At 42.7% G+C, this 14,030-nt stretch overlaps 2 protein-coding genes across 6 annotated transcripts; both read right to left on the bottom strand.

Moving 5' to 3' along the window:
- Positions 1 to 150: 150 nt before the first annotated feature.
- Positions 151 to 7,192, bottom strand: TOMM22 (translocase of outer mitochondrial membrane 22). The gene is made up of 4 exons (XM_081877736.1): positions 7,032 to 7,192; positions 6,255 to 6,373; positions 2,248 to 2,365; positions 151 to 802 (listed from the first exon to the last, which is right to left on the bottom strand). Exons 1-4 carry the CDS (start codon positions 7,134 to 7,136, stop codon positions 728 to 730), a joined length of 417 nt encoding a protein of 138 aa, XP_081733862.1. The 5' UTR covers positions 7,137 to 7,192; the 3' UTR covers positions 151 to 727.
- Positions 7,193 to 8,122: 930 nt separating this feature from the next.
- CBY1 (chibby 1, beta catenin antagonist) lies at positions 8,123 to 13,957 on the bottom strand. 5 transcript variants are annotated; one of them, XM_081877731.1, is made up of 5 exons: positions 13,702 to 13,957; positions 12,057 to 12,175; positions 11,126 to 11,231; positions 9,935 to 10,061; positions 8,123 to 9,410 (listed from the first exon to the last, which is right to left on the bottom strand). In XM_081877731.1, exons 1-5 carry the CDS (start codon positions 13,871 to 13,873, stop codon positions 9,356 to 9,358), a joined length of 579 nt encoding a protein of 192 aa, XP_081733857.1. In that variant the 5' UTR covers positions 13,874 to 13,957; the 3' UTR covers positions 8,123 to 9,355. The 5 variants fall into 5 exon arrangements, with proteins under 5 accessions (XP_081733857.1, XP_081733856.1, XP_081733860.1 ...); XM_081877730.1 differs by having other exon boundaries at positions 9,946 to 10,061; positions 13,702 to 13,955; XM_081877734.1 differs by having other exon boundaries at positions 9,946 to 10,061; positions 13,722 to 13,827.
- Positions 13,958 to 14,030: the final 73 nt, after the last annotated feature.

The following is a 14,030-nucleotide window of genomic DNA, read 5'->3' as shown; positions in this document are numbered from 1 at the left end:
ACTCTCCATTGGAGTTGAGAGGGTCCCTCCCTGCCATTACTACCGAACACAAACGTGTAAAGCTAAGGGTTGACACTCCATTGGTAAGTTTTAGTATCCTGCTGTTAGCAAGCATAATGTATGTAAAGCCTGAGATAATAAAGAAAATACTTCCATGTTTGCACTGAAACTTTAATACAAAAGTGCTCTAGCAAACTTTGATACTAATAGATTCAGCACAGATAAGACTTGGCAAAAATGACTTTTCCTGCTTCCCTTATTTTTCAAATATGTAACATTGTAGGGCAAATATCTTTCTTCAAGTAAGAGCTCACTGCATAGAGTCAAGTGCATTCTAGGTTCTTCTATATGCTGCACATTCTGGCATTTTTACTCCATTTCTTGCTGTTACTGCTCTGAAATACAGTTGGAGAAGAACGCAGGGCTATTTACACTGACAATTACACGTTAAAGTTGACCAAATATGACATGTCCTGAGGTGGTTTCCTGGAGGTAAGGCTACCAAAACAGAAGCTTCCAAAGTCTCCATAGTTACCTATAATGTTGCTTGAATGGATGGAAAAGTCATGACTGCCTAAAGATTGCAGGAGATCCAGATAGGGGTTCTGCCTTCATTAAGAATAGTTAATATCCCAAGGTTATGAGAAAAAAACCGCTGGCCTAATCAAACAGTTCAAACAAATGATTTCAATATTTCATTCCACGATATGGGTCCAGTGTAGCTTCATTAAATCTTTCCAGGAAGAGATGGCAGAGCACCTGGCATCCCTCCAGACAATCCTGTGTTTGGTCCTAATAAAATCTGTTAAGAAATGTGAAAAAGTTTACAAAAAGCAAGAGCAGCATTTTAACTACTTAGCCTACTGGAGGAAGGATTTTCACCTTCCGGTGAATAACCCTCCAGATCTTTTATAAAACTTAAAAAAGGGAACACAGCATTTCCTACCATTCTGCAATATTAGCAGTCTCTTCTTAAAACCATGCTGTTGCTGGTGTGGAATTCCAGTACTTAAATACAAGGCTGCATTACAATACAGTCGTACCTCGTGTTGCGTTAGGTTCATGTTGCGTCTTTTCAGCTTGCGAACGCAGCAAACCTGCTTATATACTTCCGGGTTTCACCATGCATGCGCAGAAGCGTTCCACGCACTATGTGCAAAAGCCATCATGCTTTGCACATGCGCAGAAGTGCTTGATCGCGCTGTGCACATGTGCGGAAGAGGCGCTCTAGTTGCAGACACTTCGGGGTGCAAACAGCACCCTGGAATGGATTGTGTCCGCAACCAGAGGTACCACTGTAATAGATTTCTATTTTCATATAAGTAGAAAAGACTGCCCTGATAAAATTAAGTGAATGAAGTGTAAAGTACTTGAAAACACAGTATTTGTTACATCTGTCATGGTACGATGCTGGTGGTCATTCAGGCAGTGTGAGAAATGTCAGGTATTTTGTAATTCTAATATTTCAATATTCATTCCCCCCGGTCAAGTGACCAAAGATGTTCTCTTATATCAATGGTGACATTTATGATATGCAGCTTTAAAAAGTCTAACTTTTGCAGCCATAGTAAAGGAAGAAAACTAACCAGTCATAAATTCATGCCAATAAGAAAAGTAGGGCATGTGTTATTTGTAAATAAAGGAACACATTGTTACTAATAAGGCCAGTCAAATGTCATCACTCAGAAGTTTTGCTGTGAGTGGACACAACCATCAGCCGACGTGCTTCTGAAGTCACAAAATAGGCAATACCCCAGCCAAATCTGGGAATGTGGTGTTTTGTACTCTTTCAGCTGGTTCGGTGCAATTATGGGAAGTACAAAAGCTAGAATTAACACAGAAAGGAAGAGACTATGCAGAAATCTACCCCATCTTGCATCAGCAGCTGGGGTGACTGGAAAGTGTTAGGATGATGGAATGCCTGTAAAAGAAACTGCGGGAAGTGATTCATCAGGAGAGAAAAAGTGAAAGAGGTCATGCAGTAAATGAGGGGGGACTATTATTTCATCATATAGCAAAGGTATATGCTACATGAGCAAATGTGCACAAAAAGATATAGATGAAGAACAGAATCAAATACAGTGAAACTGATCCACTAGATGCTTTGAGACAGGTAATTCTGCAAAGATTCAGGAATTAAATGTACTGCGTGGTGGAGGAAGATTCACAGATAAAAGGAGGAACATTCTGAAAAGGATAAGAATCACAGACTTAATAGGCCAAAAAATGCTGTAATTCAGTTCTCACCTGTCGCTGTTGCATCTGCTGTTGCTGCTCCATTTGCAGTTTCTCAGTTTCAAAAACAACAGGAAGAACTAGGATCATGAAGGAAGTGGTCCCAATCCACAAAGCTGCCCTGGAGAATCTTTTTTGGGGGGTAGGAGGAGGGGAGAGAAGGTAATAAGTAAAGCTAATGTTTCCAACTTCACTACAATGGAAATGACTTATCCTAAAGATCTCACTATTAGATTGCATTAGACTATTATTCCAGTTTCAGTACAATCCTATTCATATATACTCCAAGGTAAGCTCCACTTATCTAAACTTATAGGACTTACTCCCTAGTAAACGGTTATGGGATTGCAGCCTTAAATCCCCTTCCTATGGCAACATTAGTGTGTGTGAACCTTATAACATGTCTCATCACAATCATATTTTTGCTTCCAAATATAAATACACTCCCTATAAATATCCATCACAATCTGAAATACCTCCAGGTTTTCTCCCTTAAAAGTACCAAGATTCCATTAAAAGACAAAGAATTAGCAAAGGAAGGAACTAAATGCATAAATAGTGTATAAAGTTTGGTTTTATACCATAATGAAGTTTCCTTAAAGATCATAGGCAACCTGAGTGAAATCCAACATCACACAAACAGCCTTCTACTCATGTGATGCAGCTTTCTGTCATCCACAGCACAGTTTAGATCCCAAATCTGTTCTGAAAAGCTCCCCAACCCTCCAGGGCAAACTTGAGCATGCAGAGACTACAACAGGAAGGGGAAATCCTCTTCTGCTCACAGAAATCTGTTCATGAGTGGACATAACTGGATATCGCTTCAAAAGAAAAACCTTTCCTCCTCAACTCACTAAGAATGTTTTTTTTTTTTTTGGGGGGGGGGGGGGGAGTTAAATACATGGATTGATCTTTGTGGGAACATTAGGATACTGTGTCATGCAAGCTTAGAAATTAAACAAAAGACCAAAAATTTGAAACACCTGGAAGAGCAACATTTTAATTTTAATCATTAGCAGCCAAAAGCGGTTCGTTATATATACCTATCTCAGGATAATAATTCATACATCTGAGAAAATGAACTTTAGTCCCTGAAAGTTTTGGCTATAAAAAGTTTGTTATTTTTTAAAGCATCATAGGATTCTTTGTTTTTGCTGCAAAAGACTTACAAGGATATTACTCTGGAAATTATTTTACTCGAGGTCTTAAAAGAATATAATTATATTTCAAGCAAATCACTTATTCACAATCTTTTATTAGCAATAATTTTGGTTTCTTCTGAATGGAAACTTCTTAGTATGTATTCTATTTCAGAATGATTAAGAAAATATGATCATGACTACATTAAAAAAGAGCAAAATGAGAATATAAATTCTATTTAACAGGGTTATTTTGTGTCCACAACCTGAGAAATTTATATTTATATTTGATGACAAATTGTTTGGTGTAGTACAGCCTTGCATTTATTATTCATGTCTATATGGAGTATGTGTGTGTAATACGAGAGTTTAAAGAGCGAACAAAAGGAAAATTACCATTTCACTGAATAAAGGGCCCAAGCCATTTGACTACAAGCTCTCTGTTTAGTTGAACTACTATAACTGAATTATTTCTGAGTATACTCAAAATAGTTCTCGACTTCCGGGTTAGCGCGAACGGCTAATGGCGGATTCCCTCCGAGCTCCGGAGGGAATCGGCTCTACTGAGGACGGGTCTTGCCGTGCCGGCGACACGGGGACCCTCAGAAACCGCAGGCGCGGAAGCCTGCGGACTTGGTGACTCGGTGGGCACCTTAAGCGCCCTCCCCGACCCACGAAGAGCCTTTTTAAAGGCTACGGAGAGGGTACGGAGAGTGGCGTGGTGCTGAGAGTAGACCGCTACCTCAGTAGAGCGAAGCCGCAAGCCATGGCCGGAGAGCGCTGACTTTCTTCCCAAAATTTGGACTGGATAACAAAGGACCCGTGAGTAGTAGAATTTGGACTTTAAAAATTTTATCCTGTGAATTCGGCACGATCGGGGGATGTGTTAAAGGGAAGTCCGCACCCCCTCTACTTATAGACGTTTCAAAGCAAGGAACGGAGAATTAAGGCGGAATGAATATTGTTTTGATGATTTAAAAGTTTCTCACAAATTTGATAGAACAAGATTTTTGTGCTGGAGAGAAAGGGAATTTGGAACTTTGTGTGTATCCCCCCCAAAAAACCCGGGAGTGTCCTATTTGGGTGCCGGAGGAAGAAGTGAAAGGAGTTTGACAGCTGTCAAAGAAGCTGTCAAACGGGCGGACAAAGTAAAGAATTTTGCTATTTAACAACTCTTGGAATTAAAGCTGATACATTTGGACTGAGGCGATTGGAAACAAAGTATTGATAATAACAAAGTAACAGATTATTGGAAAAGGACTACTAAATAACTGAAAGCCCCCTAGGGGGAATTAGTGACATTACAATGGCTGCAGAGGGAAAATTACTGGCGGAGATAGAAAAAATGTTTTTTCTCGTGGGAATCCTGCAGGAGCAGAGTATGGCTCTAAGTAAAGTTTTTATGACCTTGAATCCTGAAACAAACAACTCTGCTGAATGCACAAAGGAGACGCATGATAAAAATTCTGCAGCTGAGCAGGAAGAGATGCCTTTGGAATTGACAGAGAAAAAAGAAGGAGTTCAGACACTACAAGTGGAAAATATCAACCAGGAATCTGCAGTGTTAGAGTATGAGCAAGAAGACCTCTGGATTACAGACCTGCGAAAGATGAGAAAGAAGAAGAGAGAAGCCCCTGGAGTACTTGGAATATTAAAACTAGAAAGAACAAAGCAACATGATTGGGACTTTTCTCTTGAGTATGGAAAACTAGATGGTCTTTCGCAGCAAACACTCTTCAACATTCAGGACGAAAGAAAATATGATGTGACTCTGACTGAACTCCTTCGGGGTCTTAGGACCATCAAAGAGGACTACCAATATAGTTGGCAGAGAGGGACTGACAGAGAATCAGACGCCTCGGATGTGAGGAATCCGGGCTAGAACTATTTTTTGTTTGTTTTCTGGACATTTGTCTAGGAAGGGACAGAAACCGGGGCAGGGGGGGGAGAGAATAGAACTATAAAATGTTATGTTTTGTTTTACTTGGTCAATGTGACCTATAATTAATATAATAAAGGGAAAATTTGTGAAGGGGAAGTTAGATCGACCTTAAAAAAAAAAGAAATTAATGATTATAAGAGAATTGGATAGTTGAATATAGACAAACAAAAGAACTTAATTTTTAAAAGCAATGTGAATATCTTTAAGAGGTTAGGTAAGAACTTGCTGAATTAATTTTGGAATTGGGATGTAAGAGGAGGGGGTGGGGGGAAGTCAATGAAAGTGGGTAAAGAAATTTAGGGTATGTAATTGTATTTGTGTGTTTGTTTGTCTTTGTCTTTGTGTGTGTGTCTGTTGTTATAAAATGTAAAAACCCAATAAAAATTATTTTTTAAAAAAACAAAATAGTTCTCTAGAACTTCACTCTCACAAGTAAATATGGAACCCCTTTTCTCCCCAACTACAGATATCACAATTATCTCAATTATTTATGATCAATTCCATGTCAATGGCTCCTTGCAGGCAAAGGGTTTTTTTTAATATTTAATTTACATTCATTTCTCAGCCTTTTCTTCATTAAAGCTTGAATATGCATGGTACATTCTCAACTGCTTGACCATCATTATCCAAACAGCGTACAACGGATCATTTCTATCCTCACACTAAAAACACACACATCTAGAGTTCTGAATTAAGAAGTCTAAGTATTCTCAATGGCTGTCTGTCCAACTTAAGAAACGCAAAACACCACCAACTCCCTAACAATTCTCCATCCCCTTGGTGGCTGAAGGAGCCAGCCACTTCACTGAGAAGGGCTACCTTAACCACCCACAAACCACAAGTCTTGCGAGGCATAGCTAAGTGGCCACCTGCGCATGGTATCTGAGGACCAGGGACCAAGGGGCTTGGGTCCTCACCTCCCATTTCCCCCTCCTCACCTGTACATTTTCTGGGCTACAGAAAGAGACACGCCGAAGGTAGCTCCAGCCGCCGATCGGACGCTTTCCGGGAACATCTCTGTCAAGCCCCAGAGCCTCTCTGCTAGCGTCTCGTCCAGCTGCAAACGTGGAAAGGAGAGATGAGGGCGGGAGCCCCACAGAACAAGACCTGCCCCCTAAACCCGGACCCCGTTAACACTGAAAGAGCCCTGTGCTGAATGGGAACAAAGGCCGATCTAGTCCGGAGCTTCGTTCTCAGCAGCGGCCAGCCAGATGCCTATTATTATTATTATTATTATTATTATTATTATTACTATTATTATTATTATTACTACTACTACTACTAGTAGTAGTAGTACTACTACTAAAACCCACCAGCTTGTAGAAGTATTGCTTCTGTTTGGTTCAGGCCTGAACCAGCAAAAGAAACAATTGCACAACTGAAAAGGGAAATTTCAACCCAAGCTACTACTAGTACTACTACTACCCGGGGAGCCCTCCTGCAAGGAGAAACCTCAGCAGGCACCAATCCACGCTCCCAGCAGCACCGCCCCTCCGTCGAGCCCCCTCCCCCTCCCGGCTCGCGCAAGGCCCCCTCCAGAAAACACACAGAGGAGACGCTTCCCGCGCTGCTCCTCCTCCTCCTCCTTCCGCGTCTCCTGGCCGGGGCTTCAGCTCACTCGAGCCCCCCGCCTGGGCCCAAGGCAGGGCCGACTCCAGAGAGGGGTCACCTCGCACATGGCCGCCCGGCCAAGCTCCGGCAGGGGCTGGCTTTACCTCGTCGTCGTCGTCCTCCACCTCCTCTTCCAGGTCTTCGGCCTTGCCCGCCGCGGACTTGGGCAGCAGCAGGTCCTCCGGGGAAAGGGGCATCGCGGCGGCCATGACTGCAACGAGGGGAGGGCAGGCAACGACGAGGCAGGCTGCCGGCAGCGGAGAGCGAGCGTCGCCGGAAGCGGAAGGAGAGGGAGAGCGGAAGCGCACGGGCTGTGCTCTGCCGCTGCGCAGCGACACCCAGCGGACGGGAGGAAGAGGTGGAAAAGGCAACGCGGGGCTCGCTTGTTGTCGCGCAAAGGCAGCTCCTTCTTCTCTGAGCTGAATTGTATTTATTTGTGGGATGTTGCAGCGCATTCTCGCCTTACGGCCAGAGTGGTTCTGCTTATGGTGCTGGTCAGCCAGCCCACTCCCCCCGGCAGGAAAATTTAAGGCAGGGACATTGTAAGATGTGGTGGCCCCCTCCAGATGTTGATGCACTACAAATCCCATCACCCCTGACTATGGGCCTGTGTTGGCTGGGGCTGAGTCCAGCAACATCTGGAGGCCACCACAATGGCCGCCTCTGCAACAAGATGCGAAGAGATCTGGAAGGGGATTTCCCTCTTTCTGACAGTCCGACTCCATCTCTCTTTCATTTTTCCAATGACATTCAGGATCCCGTGCTCAGTCTTCTTGGGCAGATGTGTTTGTTTTTCTGACCTCTGAGGCTCTGGTGCTTTTTAAGTTGAAGAGCTCCCGTCCGCCCACCAGCAAAGCAGGCCCTTTTATTCACACACAGAGAGAACACAAAATTCCAGAAGGCAAACGAAGATTTATTCTAAAGAGAGTAAATTCTTAAGAATGGGGCTTTTGCACTTCCGAAGGGGTAAATAATATGGTAGGTAAACGTGTGTGTGCATGTAAATATATATAGCATCCATGTTTTCAGGGTACTTTTTAAAAATTATTATTTATATAGGATTAATACTTTTCTGAGGAGTTAATCTTGAGGAGGGCCAGATTTCTCTTGAACTTGGACGATGTCCCTTTAAAAACCACCCAGAGTAGAGTAATGGGCTATGTAATAAAACAAATACACAAGTCAACACTGCAGCAATAGAAACACTGTAATGACTTTATTTTTAAAGTATAAAAATAGATTTATACAACAATTCAACTCAACATTTAACTTACAGTGGCCTGAATGGAACTGGTGGCTGTACAAAGAATTGCCTGAAGATTTGTTTTTTACCAAGACAAGGAAGAAGGTAGAATGCACATGGAATTCATGGAGTGTTATAGAACTCTGATACATCATGAAGGAGAGGGATAAAAATGGAAGAGAACCAGTTGTTCAATGTGGAGTTTTGCCATACTAATAAGGCAATACAGCACATCACTGGGCTGGTGTGGGAAAGGAAGAGATGAAAGAACATATGGGACAGAGGTCTCATACTTCCCGGTACACTACTGTACTGTGGCTGTGAACTCAAGCTACTCTGCAAAGGAAAAATAGGTCACCTCAAAACATAGTGACATCAGGTGATTTACATGTGGGTGAACTAAGGATCTGAACCACTATGCTGAAAAGGTCCCTCCCCCCCCCCCCCCGTGGTGTGTCAGTCAGCTTTAGAGTATAGGCCATTGCTATTCAGAATGACTGTGAGCCAACTAAAACATGTAACTTCCCACATTGTCCACTGTCATCTCCAATTATGAAAGGTTTTCCTCACTAACATATATTGCAGGCCTATAAGGGTAAGGGCCCAGAATGCTGCCTATCACCAGTGGTGTCTCTGTATCAGCTCACTGGCTCAAGTTCAGGACCTTACTTTTCCAGAGAATTCTGCGTCCCAAAGATAAGAAACAGCCAATTGAAAAGCATTTCTGAAACATGTTAAGAGAGAGACAGCAAGAGTATGTAAATATATGTTGCAAGCAGTTTCTGCCTTTTTCTTTTGCTCTCCCCACACCCCACGATCTTGATTGCCTTCTTGGGTGGGTGGGAAGAGACGCTTATTAACTACAAACCACTACCTGCTACTGATTAAATTAAATGTATATTGCGGAAATATGTTAAGAGCACTTGGATAGAAACTCCATTAGGGAAGAAGAAAAGTAGGACAGCTGCTTTCTGACAGCACTGTAGAACTTAATAGTATTTCACATTTGGAGTCCTGGCTAGATATCCAGCAACATAAGGTCACAACAACAAATGTCTTCCAAGGCAGGTGTGGCTTCCTAAGTTCCTTGCAGTGGATGGTTTTAACCATATCCTCTTGCTCTTCCCTCTTCCACCTTCTAGAGGCCTTCACATCCAGTTTACTTCCTCTTTCGGCTATAATTTTTCAGTTCCTCCATCTCTTTCTGCATGAGGTGAGACTCTGCAGTCGTCTCAGAGAGCTGCAAATAAAAGGAAGAAATGGCAAAAAATGGCATTTGTTTTCCCATGTTGTTTTAGTGCTGGTAACCCTTAAAAACAAGTACATTTGTTTGTTTCTCTCTAAAGCAGTGGATTTCAAACTACAAATCCAGAGGGAATTCCTTCTACATCATATCATCTTCCATTAACTCCTGCCTATTGCAGATGATTCTGGGACTTGTAATGAGGCACATTCACAATGAATGGCAAGCACTAGTCCTCTGGAATGCATTTCATATTCCTTATGAACCTGGGCTTTGTGGGGGAAATCAATAGAATAATATTGGAAAAGCTCTTTTCTGGGCAACCATGCTGCCACTGCCTATCTTCTCGTAAAAGGAACCCAGGGTTCTCAATAAGATCATGAAGTGTTCTGGAGCCTGGTTTGAATCCCACGAGACATTGACCCACTGTGTCACCATTGTCATTCCCCTGGTTTTGTATCAAGTAGAAAAATTAATGCAGATATCAAAGACATATTGATGCACAGAGGTGAGTGAATCACCTCATTCTCACCATATCCAACAAAATGTCAATTTTCAGCTGTAGGAGATTGTTCTCTTCCTCCAGCTGCTGGATCCGTTTCCGAAGGCGGTTTGTCTCCCTGCGGTCCCCGGTGTCCCCAAATGATTCTAGGAGAGAGAAAGCAGTCAGTACTAGAATCACCTTGCACTCACAGAAAAGTGTCAAAACTTCACAACTATAGCCTGCTCCTTGGGAGAAAGGCGATGGCAAACCTAGACAGCATCTTAAAAAGCAGAGACATCACCTTGCCAACAAAGGTCTGTATAGTAAAAGCTATGGTTTTCCCAGTAGTGATGTATGGAAGTGAGAGCTGGACCATAAAGAAGGCTGATCGCCGAAGAATTGATGCTTTTGAATTATGGTGCTGGAGGAGACTCTTGAGAGTCCCATGGACTGCAAGAAGATCAAACGCATCCATTCTTAAGGAAATCAGCCCTGAGTGCTCACTGGAAGGACAGATCCTGAAGCTGAGGCTCCAATACTTTGGCCACCTCATGAGAAGAGAAGACTCCCTGGAAAAGACCCTGATGTTGGGAAAGACTGAGGGCACAAGGAGAAGGGGACGACAGAGGACGAGATGGTTGGACAGTGTTTTCAAAGCTACCAACATGAGTTTGACCAAACTGCGGGAGGCAGTGGAAGACAGGAGTGCCTGGCGTGCTCTGGTCCATGGGGTCACAAAGAGTTGGACACGACTAAACAACTAAACAACAACAACATAGCCCTCTAGCAGCTCTGAGAAACAATTGCATTAGCTAGCTAGATGGAATCCAACACGGTCAATGTGCTGACATATTGGTGTACCTTTAAGATGCCCTATTAAATGTCCTCCCCAAGAAGAGTGTCAGTAGCCTTGTGATATGAATGACCATTGGTGAAGCATGCACACCCACCCGCTGAAGCTGGCATCTTCACCTAGTCAGACCCAGACTACAGCACAAATACCACTCCTGACACAAGGCCAGAAACCAGAACCAACATCAACACTACAGTACTAATATTTGCCAGAATACATCAAATAAGGGGGTATGGAGGACAATGGGAGTACAGACTCAGTATGGCTGGGGATTATTGCAAGAGTTGTATCTTCTGAGGAACAGGATGAGGCCACTGAGAACCTGATAAGGATTGCTTTTGGATTATGGCCAATGGGATTAGTGTTCTTTCTCACCTGCTATCCACTGGCCATTCTCAAACCTCATACTCTGTCCAGTAAGGGTCATGACAGGAGTGCCATACTCCAGGCCTAGCTCAATCTCCCGGCTTGATCTATCCAGCTGTAGGAGGAAAATGGACACAACGTTTTGTTTTCATTCTCCTCAACTCAATTATACAAAAGATAAGAGTCATATTCATTGCTCTGTCCACTTTGACTCTGATCTTGCCAATAACTGGCATGTGGCCCTCCAAAGGTTCCCCACAGGGGCCCTTGGGTTGAATAATATTCCCCATCCCTGGTTTTGTCAATCCAAGATTTTACCTGCTAAAACAGTGGTACGGGGGACAGACACACAGTGTAACAAAGATGCATGGTTTATTGTTTTTACAGACAATTGGAAGCCTTTAAAATTAATCAACACAAACACTGCAAGAATTATGATTCAGACCTTCCACTCAGAAAAAATCAGAGCAAGAATCTGAAACATAACCCTTTTTCCTTCCAGGAGTGGATGAGCTATTCTAAGTGTTGGTACTCCTCGCTTGTAAATTAGAGGTATTAATAAGTTGCATGTGTATTTGTGTATTTATTCCTGTTGTGCAGCTGCTTAAAAATTTTGTTTCAGAATTGATGGGGTTGTATCCAATGCTAGTCCTGCTCAAAACAGACCTTTTGAGGTGAATGGCAATGACTAACTTAATTTCAAGTCTACACTGAGCACGACTGTATAAAACCCATGGTCTGTAGTATTTATGGATTTCTATGAGCAGCACACTCCCGTCTATGATACATTCTGTGCGCAGCAAATGGCTGTGACTGGCTCTGCCTCTCTAGTTTCCAAGGCCCTATTTTGTGACTGACTGTAGCTGGGGGACCCTGGGACTCTATTTTTAAAAAGGGGAGAATTAGGTCCCAGAAACCTGTTTTAGGTTCCAGAACTTACCATGTGCAAATTGGAAAGTGAGGCTGATTTCCTGGGTGGGGTTTTCTTTGGACTGAATGTGTTTCCAAAGAGCGGCATGGCTTCCTCGCTTAAAAGCTTGTTAGAATTGTTCTGGTTGCCTGAAATAAGAAGGAAGCAAAAGAAACAAAAGACCATTACCTCATGACCTCATCACTGTGCACAACATTAAGAGGCTGTGAGTCAGAGCAGATTGGCCTACTTAGTGTCATCAAAATAGTGAGAACAATAACTGTCATTTTCCAGAAACAAGTTTCTAGTTCGCGTGGATCTGGAGACAGTTAAAACATTTACAGCTCCCCCAGCCTAACCTTTTTTAAAGAAAAATGGTTGGTATTTTTTTAAAAAAAGAACATTTCTACTATGGGCTTCATGTTAGGCTACTAAATACACTAAGTATTTTGTGTGGAATTGCCACCCTATTCCATATTGTAATTTGTTTTAACTGTTTTTAATAATGAATTTTAAATGGTTGTAACCAGTCCTGGGATCTAATTATGAAAGGTGGGTAATGAATTTAATAAATAATAATAATACCTTATGCACTCATATTTCTAGGAGGGATTACAAACAGTGTTGTCATCCATATGTAATCCTCCCTTTATTCCAATCACAAAAATAAAAATAAAAAATGCAAGGGGGAATAGGGGATACTGAACGGTAGCACATTCTCCACAGGTCTGGTGGATTTTACCACTAATATTCTGTCTGTTTAACTTAGTTTCAATGGGCTGAGGGGAAACATCCCATTTAAGAGAACATAAAGTGACAGGATAACAAATGCTATCTGCAAACCCAAAATTAGACTAATCCATCACCATCTTTCACATATTTGAAATCGTCAGGTCAGGTCATTCAGTCTGCTTTTGTGTATGCATGGTTTGGGAAATATCAACTGTAGCAAAAGATTAGATACAGTACTTGAAAAATTAAAAGGGGTATCATATATCCTATTCCTTTTGCTGCTCATTACTGCAAAGTGCCATTCCTCAAAATTATCTCAATATTGGAACTAATATTGAAACAATGAAATCTGTTCTCATTGCTTCACCAAAGTCAGGCTTGGAGGTTTAGCTGCACAATGAGTGTGATCAAGCACAATATTTTAAATTGAATATTGTAAAAGGTGGTTCTTCATTATTTATGCAAATATGTGAGAGACCCTTTGAAGCCATGCCTAGCACTGCTGGATTTATCTAAAGAGAGTGTGGAAATGAATCACTTACCACGTAGCTTACCCACCTCTTACACACACTCACACAACTTTAGCAGATGTGCCGCTATGCAAAAAATCAACAGGTGCAGCTCATCACTGCAGCTCCATCTTTGGGAAAGCTGCACCTGTTGAATATCTGCCTGAACTACAGCTTTAAAAGCTCTCTCGGGCCGGCAAGTGGCAACCTTAGCGGCACCTTAAGTGCCGAGACCCCTAACTAACCCCAACAAAATCCTGATTCTGGTTATAGTGGGAGCTTAATACTCTGCATCCCATTGTTCAGGGGGCAGATCGAGACCGCAGCAAATAAAGCAACGGGGGAGGGGGAGGGAGTCGAGAGTCGCTGCCGTCCTAAACCCGCCAAATGGCTTCACCCCAGCATCGCGCACCGACAACCGTGGAGCTCCTCACCCAACAGATGCACAACACACCTCCGCACCCTGGTTGTAGCCACCGAGATCAATTGCGCATGCGCACTCTTTGATGCTTCGCGACTTGCGGTAGCCGAGAAACGCACAGCGGGCGGAACCACCCCAGGAAAGAAATCGAAAATTCCACAGGACAGAGGAGGGGGTACACGCATTTCATTTTAAATACATAGAGTGGCGGATTTTTTTAAAAAATGGCTCAAAATAAGTAAAATGCCCTGCGTCTGGAGGAAGCTTGTGAGAACATCAGAAAATGCACCCCTTCTCTTTTCGTGTCATGGTTGTATCCCAAACCGCCGGGAAACGCGGAGC

This window comes from Podarcis erhardii (assembly GCF_964252035.2).
Source record: "Podarcis erhardii genome assembly, chromosome: 10".
NCBI classification, from domain to species: Eukaryota; Metazoa; Chordata; class Lepidosauria; order Squamata; family Lacertidae; genus Podarcis; species Podarcis erhardii.
This window is presented reverse-complemented; position numbering and strand designations above follow the sequence as displayed.

What these genes read in the sequence shown, in the direction of transcription:
- TOMM22 (XM_081877736.1), bottom strand. Translation starts at nt 7,136, where the DNA reads ATGGCCGCCGCGATGCCCCTTTCCCCGGAGGACCTGCTGCTGCCCAAG. An exon ending in TGGAGGACGACGACGACGAG is followed by an intron (nt 6,374 to 7,031) that starts GTAAAGCCAGCC and finishes CCACGTTTGCAG; the next exon opens with CTGGACGAGACGCTAGCAGA. An exon ending in AGCAGATGCAACAGCGACAG is followed by an intron (nt 803 to 2,247) that starts GTGAGAACTGAA and finishes ATTTCTTAACAG; the next exon opens with ATTTTATTAGGACCAAACAC.
- CBY1 (XM_081877730.1), bottom strand. Translation starts at nt 13,873, where the DNA reads ATGCGTGTACCCCCTCCTCTGTCCTGTGGAATTTTCGATTTCTTTCCT. An exon ending in GAATGGCCAGTGGATAGCAG is followed by an intron (nt 10,062 to 11,125) that starts GTGAGAAAGAAC and finishes TCTCTCTCCTAG; the next exon opens with AATCATTTGGGGACACCGGG. An exon ending in TTGACATTTTGTTGGATATG is followed by an intron (nt 9,411 to 9,945) that starts GTGAGAATGAGG and finishes TTTTATTTGCAG; the next exon opens with CTCTCTGAGACGACTGCAGA.